At 40.6% G+C, this 21,766-nt stretch overlaps 1 protein-coding gene across 1 annotated transcript in view; it reads right to left on the bottom strand.

Moving 5' to 3' along the window:
* The window catches only part of kcnb2 (potassium voltage-gated channel subfamily B member 2), a 70,946-nt gene extending 49,427 nt beyond the window's left edge, over nt 1-21,519 (bottom strand). The window contains exon 1 of the mRNA XM_036521961.1: nt 20,904-21,519. Within this exon, the coding sequence (XP_036377854.1) occupies nt 20,904-21,485 (582 nt within the window). The 5' untranslated portion in view covers nt 21,486-21,519. The remainder of the gene's footprint in view (nt 1-20,903) is intronic.
* Nucleotides 21,520-21,766: the final 247 nt, after the last annotated feature.

The raw sequence follows: 21,766 nt of genomic DNA on the forward strand, positions 1-21,766 counted from the left end.
AACTAAAACTGCTTACACAATGAACAACCACAACAATGGTATTAATGCAACTACTACTTCTACTATCACTGCTAATGCTTAAATTACAAACACTAATACCACAACAAACACTACCGCTGCAGGTTCTGTCTTTTAATATAATTATGAAAAATGCTGAAAAAAATATAATATAAACCAATCAATGAGTGCACAGCATTGAGCCATCAGTGTACTAAGCCATGGAATTGGTCCTAATCGTAAAGTGGTCTTTCAGCATGTAAACAGACAATACCACTATTCAACAAATACCAGTAGGTGTTAAAAACAATATTTTTAGAGATATGACAGTAACTGTGAGCTATGTAAATATCCATGTTTGTATGCTCCCTTCTAAAGACATAACATGTACAAAAAAATGTTTTCAACATGTTAAAGTGGTGTAGGCTCAAGAGATGCAAATCACTTACCTGAATGATATGTAATTAGGTGGCTTGTTTCACCCAGATTCAAAAGCAGACATCTGCAATGAGCTGTCAAAGCCAACAGGTGGAAATCAATTATGTTAAGAGACACCAGGTGCCCCCTAATAAGAGGCCTGGAAATTGATCAAGAAAATCTATGAAAGGTAACGTGCATAAACCTCAGCTGGGCACCGAGCCAATGCACAGCTGCACATTTTCTGCCACTTGTTTTGGCCCTGTGATACCCATATTGTGCTCTCCAAGACACGCAAGATCTGCCAAGTTCGGTTTTAATTGACTACTAACTCTCTGGGTGTAATTTTTTTTTAAAGTTCCTCCGATAAGTTACTCAATGGTCCACATCGTTTCCCCCCCCCCCCCCCCCCCCTCCATTCACCATTCGCCGGCTGGAACTCTCACCCATCTTTTATCCACAGAACAGCAGACAGATTTTTCACTGTCGCTCCAACATTTTACAGTCTAACCAATGGTATCTCAGAAATCCCAAGCACACAAAAAGGAAGCTGCTAGTTCATTTAGTTCATTATTTCATACATCACAGAAGAGCTATATATACCTTCCCCTTAACAGAGTAATTATGCTGTATGACTCCATCTAGCTCAATGACAACCTAAGTGATAGAGCAGAACCCACAGGGAGTCTGTCTTTCCTTTCCCAGGGTACAGAGAGGGGAGCTAGTCTCATTACGAGAGGTGCCTACATTCTCTTGCAGGGATTACATGAACTGCACCAGACACAATGCAGTATGCTCCTGCCTGTTGATTTATTTCACTGTTGTCTTGGTTACAGCTATTTTTTTTTCTTCATCTGCTTATATGGACATTTGTGTATGAAATCCAAATGTGTATGTTTACATGAACTCATGCTTGATAGCGTTCAATACAAATGTTCCAAAATCCAAGTCCTCAGCAAACTCCATATATTAAGCTGTATAATCATTCGATCTCTGGAAATTGAACTGTTTAGAAAATATTTGGCCAAAATAACAGACAATATTAAACATTTCTTCCTGGAATAGAGATCAAGAGGATAGAGGATAGAGACTCAAAAGAATTTTAAGCACACTGGCTTCTGAGGTGGTATTGCAGCTACATGAAGATTTGGATTTACACATTTCCATAATCTCCAGTTTTAAGAAGTATTTCAAGCTAGAAATAACACCAGATAAGAACCTTACTAATATTCAGGTTTCACTGAAATATAAATAGTATATTTTGAGGCAACCCATACCTGATATTTGATTGGCTTACAGAAGTGGTCTTGAGTAAAATGTTGAATAAAAGTCAGCTGTGCTATAACCTCACACTCATCTGATCAACAAAGCTTCACAAAGATAATACAGAAATTTAGATGTTCAGTGACGCAGTTATCAGCATGACCATGCATTGAGTAAAAGGTACATATGTATAAGGATGTACAATGTATATTACACTTTATAAGGCTTCTTTACGATTAAATTAAAATTGTATTACATAATGTAATATACAATTTTGCTTAAATAATTCTTAAGACGAGCATGTGATTTTTTTGTGGGCTAAAATCATTGTCATCGTTGTCTTCATATCATTGTGTTTTAATAGTTATGTGGGATATGTGTAAATGAAGGCTTGTTTGATTTCATGGGGGGGCTGTTTTCTTTTCTGGCACTGTGATGCCTATACTACCTGAACCTTTACATTATGCAAGGATCTCTTTCAAATGTATCATTCAATAACTCTGCAACTAAATAAATATGTTAAAATAAAACAACATACAGTACAGTAAGTGATGATCTGCTTGAATGCGTCATATGCTGAGTCCCAATTCAGCTGGTCAAAACTGGTGCATGCAGATGACTAATGAATTTACTGTTGGTACAATATAGACTTTCAAATTTCTCCAATAGAACTGTACTGCGTAGAAATGTACTGTCCTTGGAGAGACTAGCCTTCGCAAAATACAGCTAGAACAGAGTGGCATGGAAACGGCAGCTTTGTCTCTTTGCGCCACTCAGGCAGACATACTCAGTGAATGACACTGATACACGAAGTACCACAGCACTGCAAACTGAGGCAGACTGAGATATGCCGAGATACACACTGCATTTCACTGAGCTGTGCTATGATCCACTGAGCAACACGGAGATATGCTACACTACTCTGGGATACACTGATATAATACTTTCCTCACCATCCCCTCTCCTGTTGCTAAGGACCCCGCTCCTTTCCCAACTGCACCTCAAAAAATGAATAATTAATTTGAGTTTTCAAGTCCTTGTGCATTAATTTTATTTGTAATATTGAACTGTGGGCAGCAACAAAGTGATCTAATTTGCGAGATAAATGCATAAAAAATAACTTTGAAATATGACCTGCCATCCTGGCAGTCTGAAACACAGGCTTGACGTGGGTGTCTCCATCCTCACAGCATTGCTCATTAATATTGGCTTTGTGGGCGGGTAGTGGGTATGTCTAACATACTGATTTGTCCTCTGGTACAAGTAGATTTGATGTTATGTAAGTTAGGGAAATGTTCACACCTCTGATGTGAGATTTAGAGAATAATATCACCCTTTGTCTAACACCTACCTAACTCTGCAGTGTCTTTTGAAGACTTCCCAAAATGAAGTTATTTTTGCATGCTTCACCTAAACAAAATAAAAACACACGGCTGAATTTATATTTTTCCAGACTAGATAATTAACTTGAAAGTGGTGGGACCTTTGACAGCAGTATGCATAAACACTTACGCTGTGTAGTGCAATTATAATTGCTTTTTTGTTTGGATGCTACTTCAGTTCTGTCTATGTGACCATTCTATGAGTCTTTGAGCACCATGTTCCAGTGAAATCCAAATTTACTGGTGATGTGCTTATGTAACTTTCAGAACATCTTTTTTTGCTATATTTGTAATGTTCATAATGTAAGCCTCTTCTAAGTCGCCCAGTGAGTGATACTATAAAAAAAGGCTTTTTTCATGGCTTCCCTGGGTGAATGTTAATAATCTTGAAGAGCAGGGGCAGTGATAATGGAGTTTTGGTTACCTTTTCATAGCTTTTGCCACAGTACAGAACGTTTCCGTCACAGGCACAATATGGGCTTACCCCTCTCTATCCACAATATACCCAGTTGGTGAGTCAAGCTTATTACCTGTCTATCGGCTTTCTGCTGATGCCTTTCCCTCTTTAACTTTTTGATTTTATTCATTGGCTGCGGCAGAGTGACAGCCAATCATAAAAGGCCTGTAGAAGTCTGATAGTAGTCTGATTAAGCAACACATTGTCACTAAAATCCTTCAATGACCTGTCCGCTATTTTTTACTCTTAAGCCATTTGCAAATGGCTTTGAGCAGTCACAGCAGGTGACATTCCAGCTGACGCACACAATTCAACATTGGAGCCGGGGGCTGGCACATTCCTATCCTCGCAACACGCTTGCAGGTTTGCTGCGGTCTGATCTCTGCAGTGCCTCTATATAAACAATGGAATTAACACCATGCAGCGACAGATCGGTAGGGCCCGGGCAGGAAAGGGAACACTGTGGACGATCTCCATCAGCGCTCCTGAGCTGACTGCCACTGCCCTCCCACTTTGTGATGTCACCAGAAGGTTACACTGCACTGAGCAAATAATGGACTCGATTTACCACCGCACTGAGGCAATTCCACATGGCATTACACCTTGAAAGGCACATCAAACATCATCTTCCCGGAGTAGTTCTACTGAATCAAATCATTTCTCTTTTTAAACATGTCCAACATAGTATATACTGACACATGTGTCCAACAGTTATTTTTCTCTGCACAGTTCCCTTCCCCCTATATAACTATCCAAGTGCTCCTTTGAGAATGACATAGCTGTTCACAAGGAAATGAATTCTCCAAAATTTAATTAATTGACCATAACTGCAAAACACTACTAAAGATGTATTACTCAGTAACCATGAGCCTTGACTAAATGCATCTCCACCTCAGATTCTCTCTTAGTCACATCTCAAGATGCAGAACAAATATTTTTGGAGACTAAACACGCTCCTTGAAATAAGTGACTCAGAGAATACCGTTTCAGCATTGGCACCGAGACACTGAAGATGTCCTGTAGATTCCTTCTACATGAGTTTAATTTCGATGCCAGCATTGTTTCAGAGAGCCTGGGCACTTGCAAATTCAGATATCTGTCAAAATTCAGAAAACATAAACACATAAATATGTGTTCCTGCCCGTAGCTTTGCTTCCATTTCCAGCTTGACGTGATTATGCAGAGGGGGCTTAAGTTATCAGGATGATAAAGTGATAGCAGTATGGTATATCATTCAAACTTTGACGTGTTTCAGTGGAAACAGAACTTAAAATAGCCTGCTATGTTTATGGGGGATTATAGCAGGCACACCACTCACCCGCTAATTTCCCTAAGACGTCTTAAGCGTGGCGTCAGATGAAGCGGTCTGACTCGCACTCCAGCACAATGTGCCTTCCATTCAGGGTTCACTGAGGTGAGGAGGGAGCAGGGAGGGAGCCAGCCGGAGAGAGTGAAGGAGGGGGGGGGGGAGAGGGAAGAAGAATGGGGGAAGGGATGTTGTTCAGGAATACTGGGATTGGGAAAGGTGGGGGAACAGGCGACACAGGGAACTGAGGAAAAGAGAATCAGAGAGAGAGAGAGAGAGGATAGAAGGGAAAGGGATAGAGAAACACACGGCAACAGAGACAGAGACGGCCGGACAAGGGAACAATTGGGAGCAGTGTGAGTAGGGAGGTAGGAGGAGAGGACAAAGACAAGGGGGCATTATTAAGGGTAAAATACTCTGCTACCTTACAGCTGTAATACAGTAAGCAAGAGCATGGGCTTTTAGAACAATTTTCAACTTTAAAAAATTAAAAATTAAGTAATGCCCTATAGTATCTCAGTTCATCACAAAAACAGCCGCAACTAGTCTGGAAATGTACACAACATGGCACACACATCCGAGCCCAGCCCTGCAAAGTCACCTTCTCATACATTGCAGGGGTAAGAATTGTATTGAATTGTCACTCTATTCTTCTTAACAAGACATATGTGGATGGCTTGGATGACGCCTATGAAAAGTGTCCCATTCTGAGTACAATGGCTGATAAAATGAGTTTTCTGCTCAGTCAGGTGAAAGTGGGGCTCAACTGAAGATGTCTCTGGTCCTCATGGCCGTGGCAGGCTTACATCTAGGCTGAGTCAGTGAGGTCCAGGGATCAAAAACGTGACCTTCAAATCCAAAGGTGCTTATGCTTACCTAGCACTACCTGCTAGGCTTTTAACAGCACTGTGGTGGAATGGACCAGTGGAATGGAGGGTGGGGGGGGGGTGCTCTTTGATGCACAAACTCATGAAATATGTTCATGTTCATGCAACATTTACCATACTTTGTTCTCTCGGTAAGACCAGCCAAGCTCAGGACTGATTTTCTGAAAGGAGTATCGTTCCCTGCCTGTAGAGGCTGATGGAAGCTGCCTATTTGGCTCTTTCACTGTAGTATTATTGACTAGCGAGGAGCATGCACTGGCTAGCTGTCATCCCAGTAACCGTTTTACAGCTATTTTTCTTGACAAGCCTCTCCCACTGTGTTCTTCCTTTGTTTGATGTGGCTTTGTTGTGCTTCTGTCTGCGCTGCCCCTTCCATTTTTATCCATAACTTCAACTTCTGTCTGGCAGCAAACACTTTGTTGTGATTCAGGAAAATGTCCCAGCCATCAATATTTTATTTGAGAGTGCTTCTCTTTTTTCAGACTCTTTCTCTGGAAAAGCCCAAAGCTGGCAGGCCTTGACATCAATGGCTTCTTTTTTTGGCTGTGAAACAGATTTAATACTTATGATCTGAGATTAATTATTCGACTTGTCAAACTGATTAAAGAAACTACAATAAGTGTTGAATCTGAATGAAGAAATGTATTTAAATATCTTAATTTGTCTTGAAGAAGGCCATGGCTCCCAAAGATCTGGATTATGTGATTTGAAATTATTGAGAGAGAGGATGTGACCTAATGATGATATAAGATCATACACAAGCTGTTTCTGTTCACATCAGATATTTCAAATAGTTTAACAACTGTGAACCCATTAATGATCGTAATAAGCAATACAGTATAATATGGAAAGAATCAAGTAATTAGACATGAAGAAGCAGAACAGTGAAGAGATCTTATATGGAGAAAGAAGAAGCCTTATTGGATCCTAACAACTTATGTATACACTAGGTCTTTCTCCACCCCACTCTTTGCAAAGTCCCATGGGAAACTGGAGGATAAGCTTTTAAATGCAGCAAACAACCGCAATGCTTTTTTTCTCCTGAAGAAAGCATTGACTGAAATTGCACGGCCATCCATTAAGCTTTTCCATGAAAAGGACAGGGGGAGGCAGGATATGGAAAAAATAAAAAACCTGATAATATCCTGTCTTGCATCCAGCACTTGCCTCATGTTATGCATTCTGCTTTACCTCCTTTTACTATTCCCTTCTACTAGAAAGAAGCCAAATGTTTCAGATTGAGAACGTCTGGCCATCAGCAGCGTCATTCTGTAGTTCAACCAAAATTAAGCCTCCCTTGACCTTTGATGCTGTCTCTATGCAAAGGAAACTAATCAGATAGATAAGGCTAGTTTAGTGTTAATCTGGTGCATGGAAATGTACTAATTGATTAACAGCCGTCCCTGACGCGTGACACTGGGGCATCTAGCGAACACGGCGGGCCAGACGACTCAGGGCAGCGGCCACTACGGAACTTGGTCTATTTGTGGCACCAGACTTGGTAACACCATCAAAGGAGATTAAGTGTTACTCTGTGGATGTTTCTATCCAGGGGAACAGATCAACTCGAGGAATCAGCTATGCTCCTGCAAATACAGATTTTAGCGAGGTGCTAAGCCTGGGATGGACCACCCCTGTGCCTCAATGTTCTGTCGTAGCCTGGTGACGTTCTGACACACTCCCTGATGTTTGAAGTTCAAATGCCTCATTGTTGAACAAAAACCAAGTCCTCGCTTTGCTTTGAGTTCTTTCCTGGGCAATGACATTATCAACTTTATGTGAGAATATTCTGATGTTCTGAACATGGACATGTATATCGTTAAATTAGAGGAAAGAAACTAGAAAGAAATAAAACATTCATCTATGTGGTAAACAGCACCATACTGTAAACACACCATTTTACTGACCCATGAATTACATCATATCAATGCAAGCAATGTAATAAATTTTATGACATTATGGCACAAGTGCAACATAAATACACATAATGTATAAACATGCGATTACGCTATCACAGACATGAAGATAATTGGAGCATAATGTTTATAATTAGGGATGAAAGAGGAGTCTAATAATCAACATGTCAAAAGTAAAAGCAAACTTAGATATGTTGTATTTTTACTAAACTTTTATCTTCTCTTGAACAATGTGCCAGCAGCAGGACATGTATCAGGCTCGGCCTTACTGACAGAACCACTGTTTCCCATAATGAGGAGAGAGAGGCGACCACACAGCGAGGTCACCTCTAAACCTGCGTCACTTGAGAAAATCCACATCGTCTAGGCGTGATTCACAGCAGATTAAACAGACTGGACAGGCCAAGAAACTCAATGGATACAAACTGGATTAATGATACTGAGAGAATGAAGGGATATGATTCCTTATGGCTACCCTGTAATGCTCCAAAACCTAATCCACATTACACATTTGTTATTGATAGAGAATGCATTTCAATTAAGTGACTGACTCAATGTATCGTAAAGCTTTTAGCCTTTGAGATAACATAATAATACATTGACAAAAGTAAGGCAATTATACTTTTTGATGTGCACATTTTTTTATCTTGTTATCATTATAATCATGTTATGTATGCTATTGGTTAAAACAATTTGCATCAGTTTAAATTAGACCATAATTGTATGCTTATATATCAAGGTGAAATAAAAACTAATCAAAGCACACTATAACTATGATTACTTTGTTTCCTGTAATTACTGTTACATACAACATAATATACACAATTAACAAGCGCAATAAGTAGCATATGCTGGAATGACAAAGACCAGTACCTGCTACTGGCATCCATAATGTGGCAATGCTATTATTATCGCTATTATATATAAATTTAATATGATTTATGTACTTGCCAAAAGAACATTATGACAGTCTTTAGAGGGTGTATTGGTTAAGAAATAATATCACGTTGCTTAAAAGGAAATTTATAGCTAGTTCAGTATACTTTAAAAATCTTTATCAGGACTAAAGCCAGCGACAATAGCCAATACCACTATGTCAACCCGACAGCAAAAGCAATATCTGAGCTGCCACTGAGCTCGGATGCACCTTATGGCATCCCACATGGCAAATTAGCTGAAAAATTAGGTGGAAGACTCGCATAAATGTTCATTAGCCGTGCATGAGCAGGCCTGGTACCTCCGGGGCACGCGGTAGCGTACGGAAGGGCACCGGGAAGGGGAGGAAGGGATTGCGCACGGCTAAGCTGGAGACACTGCGGCGAAACCTCCAGCGACCTTGTTCAATCGCGAGGAGGAATCTCGATTGTGTTTGCTTGACCTGCCCCGCACCTCCAGAGCTGTCAATGTTCAAACAGCAGGACCAGAGAGATGGGGGTGGGGGAGATATGGGGGGATATGGGGGGGGGTATCACGTGTCATAGGCAAAATCTTATACTCACTCTTCAAGCACCCTGACCTGCCTGGATATTTGTTCCAATGACCGAAATGTGACGACTCGTGACGGTTACGTGAACTGATTGGAAAGTGTTTATTTCAATTCATTTATTTATTTACTCCTTTAAATCCTGCGATGTGCTCACTGTAGTGGAAAAGCAATCTTCAGATTGCCATGCGTTTCTCCCCACTACAAGCTGTGTAACAGGGGAGGAAAAGAAAGTCCATGTTCCCCAGCTATGAAATGCCTGCCTGCCTGCAGGAAACACCGCCAGACTGAAAGCAGTATAATCTGCCATTCCCCTTTTACATGAGCAGGTCTCTTCATCCTATTCAAATGCAGATTCTTGATGAAAATGTCCTTAAAGACACTGTCATTGAATTGCAGGGAGTAATACAGCCCTATATCTAACAATCTATTTATTCATTCTTTTATATAGGCACTCAAAATTTTACAAGCATCCAGAATAAATTAATAGAAATTGCCTCTAGACCAACTAATTATGGAATGGGGTTTGCAGATGTGAACATTAATTCATTTCCATTATCCTGAAATACACTCAGAGACAGACATTTGCTGTGATCTAACCCATGACCTACACTGTACTTGTGCAGAGACGCCAATTAACCCAATGTTCTCCCGATGCCCTGCCTTCAGATGCACTCTGCTAATCTGATTAGCCCAAAACAACTTATTGGCTTTGATCAGCTGCCCTGTGCAAAGTGTGCATCAAACCGGGCTGGCTGCACGCAGGGCCAGGAGAAGTGGCGTTAAGACCCGGCGCAGCGGGTACGGCACGAAGGAGACAGTAAGGTCCTGTGTCCTTTCTTGAGGTGCGCGGAGGCCACGAACAGCTGCTCGTGGAGCGGGTGTGGGCGCCAGCGACGCAGTTGGAGGGAGCTCCGAGGCACCGCCCCGCCATGCCGCCCCGCGACGGGCACCGCTTCAGCTGGCCCTGGCGCCGCCGCTCTCTTTTCTCCTGCAGATTTCCCCCGAGCCTCTTTGACTCCGCTCCCCTGTAATCAAGACCCTCTGTCGCATCTCACACTTCCTTTCCGCTCTTTTTTTGTGGGAGCTGCAAATTGGGCTGGGAGATCTCGTGGCTGCGCAGTTCCACGCCAACGCCCGCGTTTATCTTACGTGGGTTTGCCAAGGAGGGGGGAGGGCGGGCCATTGTGTGTGTGCAACTGTGGTGCCAGACTGAAAGGGGGGGGGGGGGGGTTGTCTGTTCCTTTCTGTGTTCTTTTATGGTCATGCTGCCTCATGCAGAAACAAGTTGAGATGGGGATTAAAGAAAATGACATGTCCTCATGTAAAATGAGAAGGCTTCATTTACAACTGACCAAGGGCATGATTCCATTTAATTAATCATGCCAATGTAATAATAAAAAGGTTGTTCCCAGATTTTTACTCCTCTTTGTTTAACAATGCCCCCAATATATAAATTCATTTCTGTTGCCAGGAAGAATTCCAAAGTCTAAAAAAAATAAAGTCTACAGCGGTGAGGCTGTTATTCAGAAAAAAGAGGGCAGTCTCTGACAAATTGATTATATGCCAAAGAATGTGTGAGGTTTATGAGCTAATGAACTAATGAACAGGAAGAAAGACTTGGCAGTTCTGTCACTCTGGTGTCTGCTATATAAATCCCTAAAGGATTCAGAGAGGAGGGCAAAAGAGGCCAATGCAAATGACAGCAGCATTTTGCCTCCATTTGGCATTTGATCATATCGATGGTTAAGGTCAGAGATGGAGTTATCACACAAACCAACGCAAGGCATCATCTTTTCTGTACATGACAGATATGTGTGAGATATTCCTGTATCTTAATTGCAGCACTAACACAAAATTAGAGATATCCAGCATTTTTAAGCCAGTTGCCATGGAAACTCCAAACACTATCTCTGTGGATGAGACTGAGAAAATAAGAGAATATGAAGCAGATCTTTTTCACACAAGGTTTTTCATGTAGGCTGGGTGGTTAATGCCCTAATACTGCTGAAACTGCAAGCCAATATTGCTTAAGACATTCGCTGATTGATTTTTATCAGTCAATTGGGAGGGGTCATTCATTTAAGTACGTACGACACCCAACTGCACAGTAGAACAAAGATCAACCGTAGTCGCGGCACCTTTTCCCACAGTTTCTCTCAGTGACAGATAATGGCAGGGGAGGGGGTAAAAGAGACACCTGAGGAAACGCGGTGGCGTTGTACTGAATCACGGACATGATTGACTGTGGGCCAAATATAGCGGTGCTGCAGTGAGTGCCAATACAACGCTAAGTCACTGCCTGGGAGATGGGATTGGGACACTGCTACGCTGGGATCTCATTTCATCCTTCACATCAAGGATACAGAGAGGAGAAGACGACCCCCTTTCCTCTGACAATGTTGTCCTAACACGCACACGCACAAAATGACAATGGTGAGAAATTATTTGTGGCATTTCATTAAAACCGTGTATAAAGCCATGCGGGCGGAAAGGTCTGCCTTGTTTCCCGGAGCCTGGTGACAGGTTAGCGATGCGGTTAATGGGGACCTGGCGTTTGGAGAGCTGAGCCTGGCCTTTCTGTCTCACCGCTTTTTGCCTGTCACACCAGCCTTCAGAGAGCCACAGCTGCCTCAGCCTCATCAATGCCTAGTCCTCAGACTGTCTCCTGTCTTTCTTTGTCCGCTGACAGCATGGAGCTGAACCGAACCGAGTCGTGCCATGCTGGTATGTACGGTGACCTAACTTGCCTTGGCGGTGATACATGTTGCATCAGTTTGAATAGAAGGAGACATATATTCGCTATCATACAGACGTCATTGAGAGGATGCAGGCAAGTTAGCTTTTGTTTTGTAAAACAATGTAATGGCTTGCTGGCAAGCTAACATGAAAGATCATCAGCTACGTTTCAAATATTAACGCTTGTTAGATGCAATACGTACATCTAAAACGATCAATTCCTAACATATAGAAATTCTGTCTATAGCTACCACCCTCATTTATCGCTACAGAGGATATAAATGAACAACGATGCAAGCAAATAAGTGTTTGGTCCTGCAGTAAATAAATGTATGACTGTATGTATGTGTATGTATGATTTCATATATGTTGACTCAAACTTCTTGCAACATTTCAAGCAAGCTTTGACACAGCATTGTTAGACAGGTTTCAAACCTGGCCTGGCTGTAACCTGATCAATGCCAGGTAGTTTTCTTTCCCAGAATTTCACAGCTGGCTCTAGCTTGGCTCAACAAAAAAAAATACAGTGTAAACCTGGACAGAACTATGCCTGGTTTCAGTACAACAGAGAAAAAAGGGTTTCATCTGCAGACAGACAGCATTGTTTAATTCAGATCTAGCTCTTCCTCCTTCCTCTCCCATATTCATAGATAGAGTAATGATGAGGAAGCGTACCCAAAGTGACCAGCCAGCTGCATCCGGTCACAGCCACAAGCACATTTATGTGTCTGCTCTAATATTACAGGTCATCAGTCCTGCAAAATTTCCTCATGCTTCTTCTCTCCAGATAGTATGTGAAGTTGTATGAAAAGTCTCTTGAATTTAAGTAATGCTAGGGATGCACAAAATTATGGGTTGGCAGGGCATACCCCAAGCCAATACAACAATGAGAGTAGATAGACTACACTCTCTTTAGATGATGAGATGTAAAAAAAACACAGGACCAAGTTGTATAACATAATTTAGGAAACACTGCATTGCTTTGGGACAGTGCTTGCTCAGACTGGGTGAGGTACTGTGGCCCAAACTGACTAATGTAACTTGGCTTTTACTTTGATATCAGTAGCTAACGTATTTTTACAAGAGTCTGACGGATGTGGAGAGAATAACTGCTTTGTACATTTGTGTAAACTTGGGAGTTTTTGTACACTGGAAGCACTGTGGTTTTAGATGGGAGTGTGCCGTTTCAGCATAAAGTGAGGCAGCGTGCCTGGCAAGCGCTTGCAGGTCCTCTCATATTACTGTCATTACCAATAATTCTGTTAAGGCCGCGCCCAAATTTCCCCTCCTGCATACTTCTGTCTCTCTTGTGTGTGATGGTGCTCACACACTGCCCTGAGGAGGACTCTCCTATATCCAGCATCCAGACGACACCTTGGAGAGGTCACCAGAGAGCGGCGTTCGTTATGATCTCATCGGGATCAGTCATGACCGCAGTTCCTTGTGAGGATTCCTCCTCATAAAGTGTCGCTTCTGCAAACGGAACTTTCTTCTTTGCTGTCACCTCTGACACAGACTCACTGGAGATATTAAAGGGTACTCCTAGGTTCAACATACTAGTTCAGTAGGAGATCTGAATTAATTAAACCTCCCCAAACCCTTACAATTTAATGTCATGCTGTGATTGGATTTATCCTGGATCTTACATCAAGCCAACTGCATTTTTGATAACAATTAATTAATGGTGAACCTTTTTTTATTATGATTTTGTCATCACTGGCCCATGGTTTTGTTGCTGTCATCACTTGCAATCATTCTGTTTTCATAATTATGTGCCATTTACGTTGTCATCCCTGACATTATCTAGTGTTAGACCTTTTCATCTTTGGTATTACACTTTTGGTGTCACAAACCACCAATGATTGATTGGTTGTTTGTCTACTTGCATCTTCCTCAGTGGTTTCACCATAGTATGATATTTCCACTGAGATTTTTCTGTTCTTCCTGGAAAAAAGACACATTCTCATGCAGGGGAACATGGTGCATTACACCACCCCCTCCTCTCACCCTACTGAAAAACAAAACAAAATAAATGATCTTAAAAGCCATTTCTAATGGATATGTGACTGCTCTCCTTCCTAGTGCTGCTCAGGAGTGGATGCAGTGTATCACTCGGACTTTGGTTGCCATTCTGTGTTAAAATGAGAAGCATTTCAACACTCAAAGTGCAGTAGAGACCTTTATTCACAGTGCTAATAGACTTCTTTCATTAAAATAATTACTATCCACAAGAGGGCTGTGCAGATGCTTATTCTTCTGATAATGTGTAAGTCCCTAATTTTACTATGGCCAATACACAGTATGTGTCAAGGATTGGTACATACTAAAGATAATGTACAATACTGAATTTAAGTTATAAGAATATTTGTATAACAGGTGTAACTGTAGAATATTTTACACTTACATTACACTAAAAAACTACACACACAACAAAAACAGCCATTCTGTCAGGTATCTACTTTATTTTTATTAAGCACACATTTTATGTGTCGAAAATGATATATACTTGATTAAGAACTGCTTTTTTTATTAAAAGCCTGTGATGCCTCAATATTGTTTTTGTTTTTATATCTGCCACTGTGAACCGCACTGCTGCTGCGATCTGCATACAGATATGTCCATGAGTGCGACTATAATACCCTCCAGTATATACTGTAGCTCCATTATAAACAAAAATATTAAAACATTAAAATAGAATATGTGGCCTGAATCTGAATTGGTACATTTCCTCTCACAGCACCAAGCCGACATTCACATTTATGTATTCTTCCATTCTTCTGAGAGGGTGTGCTCATACACATATGCGTCTTCATGGCAAGAATTGTAAATGACTTTAATCCATCCACTACTACTGGACAAAGACTAATCCACAATCCAAGGACTGTCCAATTCTGTCAATGGCCACTGCCTGAGCGCTACAGATTTCCCTGAACTTTCCTTTCATCCTCACTATTTCTAACGATATACAGTATATCTACAAGGTGCCAAATACTTAACCCTGCTTGGGTTTCACAAACGTTCTCTTGACAAATCAGATCTACAGCACATACAGAGCCATCTAAGCCTGTATTATCCATAATCTACTTTATCTGATTACAGATGTGGGGTAAATAGTATTTAGGATGTGGAGCCTAAATGCTAGCATGCGCTGACATTCCATTGATAAGCAGGTGCGTGTTAATTACAAATTCCACTAAATGTAGAATTCATTTCAATGAAACAACTCATTCGCAATGTACATTCATACATAACATAAAATGGCACTGGATATTCTACACGCATATTGTATGTTAACATATAAAAAACAGGCTTTACAATTTATCCATGCAATATTAAGAACTGATGAAGACAAGATGACAAAAATTTTGTAATAAAAGTTTTTTTTATTGTGACAGAGGACCGCAGATCTAAAATAATACAGCATTAAACCTAGGTCAGGGTCCTGGTTTTATTTATTTATATATTTCTCCATAAAATACACTAAAGTAAAGCAAAAATCCATTAAGCAAACTAGCCAAAAACATTTGTTCAAAAATGCCAATGTCTATTGATTTTCTTTTCAGAGAGCAGACCACAATTCATGCGGAGATGAAAGGAAAAGGTCTGTAATGAAAAGCTGGATGCACCTGCTCTTGTTGCCAATGACAGTGCTGTAATGGCGCTGCATTGACCTGCTGACTGTGGGCGACTCAAAACAGAAGGGTTTACCGTAACGCATATCTGTCACCAATCAGAGCAAGCGCTCGCAGACCCTTAAGATGCGGCACATCTCTGACCTCTTGTCAATCTAATCACAATGCCAGTTTCACAAACTTAGAATGACAAACCTGAGCAAACACAATTTAGACTCACACACAGTAGGCAGGCTGAAGAATCTGAATTTATTGTATGTGAATAACACCCCCCCCCCCCCCCACACACACACACACACACACACATTATTAAAAAATGCTTGTAAACAATACTTTCTCATTGTATTTATATTACATCCTCTGCAGTACTGCAGTTGAGGCTCGCCTGAAAAATATAATTGGAAGAATTTGAGTAAAACGGTCTATGGTAGTTCATACTGAGTGCTGAAGACCAAATATGATGTGCTAGGTAAGTGACTTTGACATTTGCTTCTGTTATTTCTTGGCTGAGGACAGGGAGGGATAATACGGCAATGAACTCTGTTCAAGATTTGGCACAACCGCTTAGGAAAGTTATTTATTAGAGAAAGCTGAAAAGAATTGTCTCACCCAGCCATTCAGCACAGCCACTGTCAAAATGTACCTTATCTAGGTTTACTTAACTCTAAGAGTATGAGTGTGTGAGCGCTGAAACTTTTTTCCCGGTTATAATACCGAGAATACTGTGTATGATATTCAGGGCTGCTGAAGGGGCTGGAGAGAAGGTAGCATAGAAAAAAAAAAAAAAAAAAAAAAGGTTGGAGAGAAAATTAAAATGGCATGAAGACCGTATTAACCTAAATGACATACAAAACCAAATAACATTCTCGTCACGTCCTGAGTGTCAGAAACATTAGCCTTGTTCTGTGAAATACACTCTGAAGGTCTGCAGGTCAAGACAGATCTAGTGACAACAGTGATCATTTCAGTATGGATCTGGTTTTGGAAGCAGTTAACCTCATTCAAATGTTTTCTGATCTTTAGAAATTCTTCTTTAAGATTTACTTTAAATCTTGAAATTTTAAAAGTATTTTAAAATGCTGACCAAATGACACAGGTGGTTTTGTTGCCAAGGAATATTACACCATGAAAAACATATATGTATTCACTGTTGCTTTCTGAATTGAATAGACAGTGATAGATTTTAGGGTCTGGTGTACTGCATCATATTTACTACTTTAGTTTCACATGCGCCTGGGGATTCCCTGACCAACCAATATGCAATATTTTTTTTCTTATACATGGTGTTTGGTGGATGTCAAAATGAAGAAAAAAGTGTGAGAATTCGAAATGTGACAGCTTGATAAGTTCATTACTCAAATCTGAGAACAAATCACTTTAAGCTTTAGACTGAATAAAGGTCTCAGAGTATCAACTAACATCAGACCCAACATGTCCTACGAGAGAAATATGCACTATGCCTTTTTTTAATATTTTCTCCCTCAGTTGCACCAAGTTGAGAATATAAAGCAGGCCCTGAGATACAGTGCACGTTGTGAGGGGATGTCTCTGCTTCCAGTGCACAAACAGAACTGCATCATCGCTGTCAGATGCACCGCACACAGACAAATGATACCCTGCCACCCAAGGTAGTTCCTGTATGAATACTCAATGATGCAATTACCAGTACCATCAAGCCCTCAGAACACAACATCTAGGTTATCTATAAGTCTACAAAGTAATCGCTTAAACAAATGATTTCCATTTGTTGTCATGGAATGAGACAGATACCGTCTCACGATAGTATATCTAAACATATCTCAAAGGCAATGCATATAAATCTTACTATATAAAGCAGTCCTGTAAATCGAATATGTTGGTTGCTTATGACCTCATATAAGAGCAGTCTACCTTATCAGCAATAAATACGAGAGAAGGGTATTCAAACAGGCTTTCCACAGGACAACTTTCATATGAACAACTCAGCTTTTAAAGTCAGTAGCTCCTTAAAATCCTGTTTTACGCAAATTTTTTGAAGGTGCTCATCATTAAAACACGTGGCTATATTAGTACTATTTCATTTTGTACAAAATAAACATTGAACAACTAATATAAAAGAGTACCCAACAATCTTTTAATATTTGATAAAGCCTGGTATCATTTTTTGCATTACACAGTAACTTAGCTGTTACAGTAATCCTAATAAAATATGAACTCTCAAACTATGAGAGGCTTTAATTTCCCTTAAGGACTCTTTCAGAGATGTCCACAAATACAAACTTAACCCTTTCATGCTTATATTATGCTTTATTTTCATATATTAAACCTTGAGATCACAAAATTTGTTCAGTATGCTGACATTCACCTATTACTGTATCAGCCAGGGACTGATTCTGATTTTGCAAGTTTAATTTCCATTTAATTACAATTACAGTTAATTAACCTGAATCTTAATTGTCTTTTGATTTTCAGTTATTTAAATTATTCATAGTATTTTCCCCATTCCCATTCACCTCTAATTCTGGTGTCCTCAGTGATGCTGTCACCTATGTTTTTTTCTGTTGTGTAAGTTCTGCTTCTTGACATACAAAGCGTTGCCATGACATCAACACTACGCAGTGTAAAGCAAAAACATTCTTATTCTGCAGCGCAAAAGACAAGCACTAATTTCTCATATAATGGTACAATAAAGCCTCTTGACTTTTCCTGCTGAAGGTTTCCATCTCAGTGGGGAGAACTATTTTACCTGCACCTAAGGCTACTGTTGTATTAAGAGGTTAACTATTTATAGAGAATCACAGCATGCCAAGGTACAGCTCTCCCCAATGGTTCTCTCTCCTTTGTGAATGTTAACTGTGTACAGTAGAACAGCATACATCAGAAAGCTGAGAATGTCTGTCATCTGCTGACCATTACATTCATTACTCATAATGAATGTTTGAAAAATGCCCAGTGTAGTGCTGGTGGGCATCACTTAGGCAACTCCGTCATTCGTCATCAAAACTAGTCCTTGCCTTTCCTTCTCTTCTCTCCATTGCATAACCCTGGAATTCTACCCCTGTTGAACCTGCTGCATGTAAATGTCAGCTACCCCAAATTTAACCTCGGTTCAAGGCAGGAGGTGTCATAAACTTGTGCACAATGGTGTCATGTTTGGACACATTTACTGGAAATTCCTGCGGCAACATGATAGTGCATTCTGTGGCTTCGGCAAAGGCTAAGTTTACATCATAAAAGTTGCTTAAAACAAACCACACACGCCTGCAGTGAGAGGGAGAGAGAGAGGTGGCATTCTCCTGGGCAGGACATCACAACAAGGCCTTTCCAAGTACTGAGTAGCTCTTCACACACAATCCTCATAGGCACTGATGCACACAGAATGATCAGTGCTTTTTCTAATGTTTTTACGCTTTCTAAGCTAGCAGAGTAAAAACTAAACAGACTAGAAGTAATGTACTACAAAAAAAAAGATTGCACTGATTTAACTTATGAAAATATATGCAAATATGTTATTTGTTATTGCAATGTGCAATATACACATGCAATGACAACACTCACAACTACAAGAGTCATACAGACATGCTGAAGTCATTATTTCATACAGAAAGTAGTAAAACATAGAACACAATGGAATGTGGCCAACACAGCAGAAATCCCCAGGATTTTGCAACCATACCATTCAAAGGATGCAGAACACAGAAAGGTGTGGACAACTATTTGAATTATTGTCCACTCCACTGTACCAGCTATATTCATGAAAAGCAATACATTCAGCACTATGATTACAAGCAGTTTTGATGTTTTGATTCTCAATCCTCGGACATAAATTAAGTACGAAATGGAGCTGGAATTGAACCGCATATCAGTCCTGTAGTGACTGTGGGAACATGCTACAAAACAGATGACTTTGCATTACTGGATATCCCAATATCCCAACATTCCATTCTACCCTTTCTAAAATGTAAATGCAGCTGTCTGGACTGACTGAGGTAGTTCTTCACGTGTTAAGATGGGTTTGCCCGTCTGTTGTAAGAGGATGCTTTCATGTTACACTCTCCAGACGTGAAATTTAATCCCCTTGCGTTTAAAGCACTATCCAAGGGACTCGTCATAAATTATCACTGATTGACTTTCATCAACATTCCCCATCAAATGGATGACTTACTGTAGGTGGAGTCAAATACAGCACTTACTGCAGACATGCTGGAGATGACAACAAGGCCTTCCTGCACGGTTGATGGTGACAGTCACCAAGGAGATCTCTATAATCTATTATAAGGGTGAATCTTGTAAAATGAATACTAGACTGTTTGACAAATAATTGAAAATAAAACATGAATCCTTAAACTTCTTACAAACCCAGGTGGGTTGCTTAGGAATCTTCACCTGCACAAAGCAGTTACTTTTTTGTAGTATCAGGGAAAGAATGAGCTCTGACTGTTTTGAACACACAGTAATTTCCAGGCTCTGAATGATTTTGACATTTTGAGGATATCTTCCAGTTCCAGATTGCAAATTATGATTTTTTGGGGGTACCACTCTAATAATTAAGGTATTGTATTGAGGGAAGGTTACACTATTGCATCAAATGACGTCAAAAACACAGTTAACTATCAGAAATACTTTTGGTCACCACACTTATCACACTGAATATGATTTGTAATAAATTAATATTCTTGCTGCTAAATGTTTCTTAAAGATGTAACAATATATGACAATATGTGTTAACATATATTTAAAAAATAAAAGGCTAAATCAAGCAAGCAATTTATTTAATGACAATGAAAGAACACTCACTACTAGCCAAAGCTGTGCAAACAGCAATGACATAGTTCAAAGTCATCGACTAAGGTATCAATATCCCTAAATCAAGATGGGACATACTAGACTCCTGCAAACCTCTCACTTTTGAGAACTGCCATAAATTAACACCATGAACTCAAAGTAGTACAAACAGAAATCCAGACAATCTACTTCCATCAATTGACTTTGGCTGGATCACTAGCCCATTTTTGCCCTTAAAACCACGTTTGTTCTTTCATCCAATGATTTCTTAATTTATGTATCAGCATCTATGTGTGTTGTGTTTGCTTCTGCTGTACTGCATCACAGTCTACAACCATCTCCTGTACTTCTGCCCAATACAAACCACTTCAGTATGCTGTTTATCTTCTCTTTTCTCACATTGTGCTTAACAGTCTGAACGGGAGAGATACCACATGGAATTGCTCGCAAGCAAAACAGGTTGTCTTGCTCCCATTAAACATCTGCTTAAAATAATCCACTGCTTTGTTTTTAAACATCTGTTTAGTTCAGTCCTTTTTCGTCTGGGGAACGAGGTAGCGGTCTTTCCAGAGAGACCTCTTGTTGCACGAGAGAGTAAAGTTACAGTTAGAGAAGGACTAAGGAAATGAACATCTCAAGTACCTCAACCTTCGACCTTACCTTGGCAGCAACAGAGGAGCTGGGCTTTTCTAGCAGGTCCCACAGCTTCTTCCTCTTGTCTGGGCAGCAGGTGTTATCAAACTCCCCCTCCCCCTCCCTCTCCCTCAGAGTCTCCGCCTCCCTCCTCAGCTCCTCATTCATCTGCTCTTTCTTCTGGTGATAACGGGCCTGGCAGCACGATTCCAGATAGATCTCGTCAATGCCCCAATAGTCAAGCTCTTGACCAAAAGAAAGGGCGCACATCTCTTCCATCATGTGCAGCTTTCCTGTTCGGTAGAAATTTAAAATGGAGGTGAACGCGCCCGGGTGCCTGTCGAAGAAGTACTCGTTTTCGTTCAGGCTGTAGTCATCACAAACCTCCATTAAGGACTCGTGGGTGTTGCAGTCTCTGAGCTTGCCTAGCCTGGTCCGAGGGAGCCTGTCCAAGGTCCTCCACAGGACCTCGTGGTTGAGTCCTCCGACATTGATGCGGACCCTTCTGGATCGGGCCTTGGTCCGAATGATCTCAATGGGTTCTGGCGGAAGAGAGGCCCCGGGCCGAGTGTTGCTCTTCGGCGCTGCAGAGCCAGCCTTCTCAGCCATGACCAGTGGCTAAAGATGTGACGCTTACCCCGGAGGAAACAAAAAATCAAATAAAACAAACAACAAAAAGCAACAAAAAGGCAAAAAATAATCACTTATGTTGGATCCTCTTCAGACAAGTCCCTCCATGGCTGAAACTGGACAAAATGAGAGAAGGAAATGCTTGATTATTTCAAGGCAAAAGGAAACCTTTACGCATAATTAATGGAATCTTAACAGAGGTTTTTAAACTAACAAACTAATACATTTAAAAAACAGAGTTCCATGCATCTTTCATGGTG

The sequence above is a fragment of the Megalops cyprinoides genome, chromosome 2, assembly GCF_013368585.1.
Source record: "Megalops cyprinoides isolate fMegCyp1 chromosome 2, fMegCyp1.pri, whole genome shotgun sequence".
In the NCBI taxonomy this organism is placed as follows: Eukaryota; Metazoa; Chordata; class Actinopteri; order Elopiformes; family Megalopidae; genus Megalops; species Megalops cyprinoides.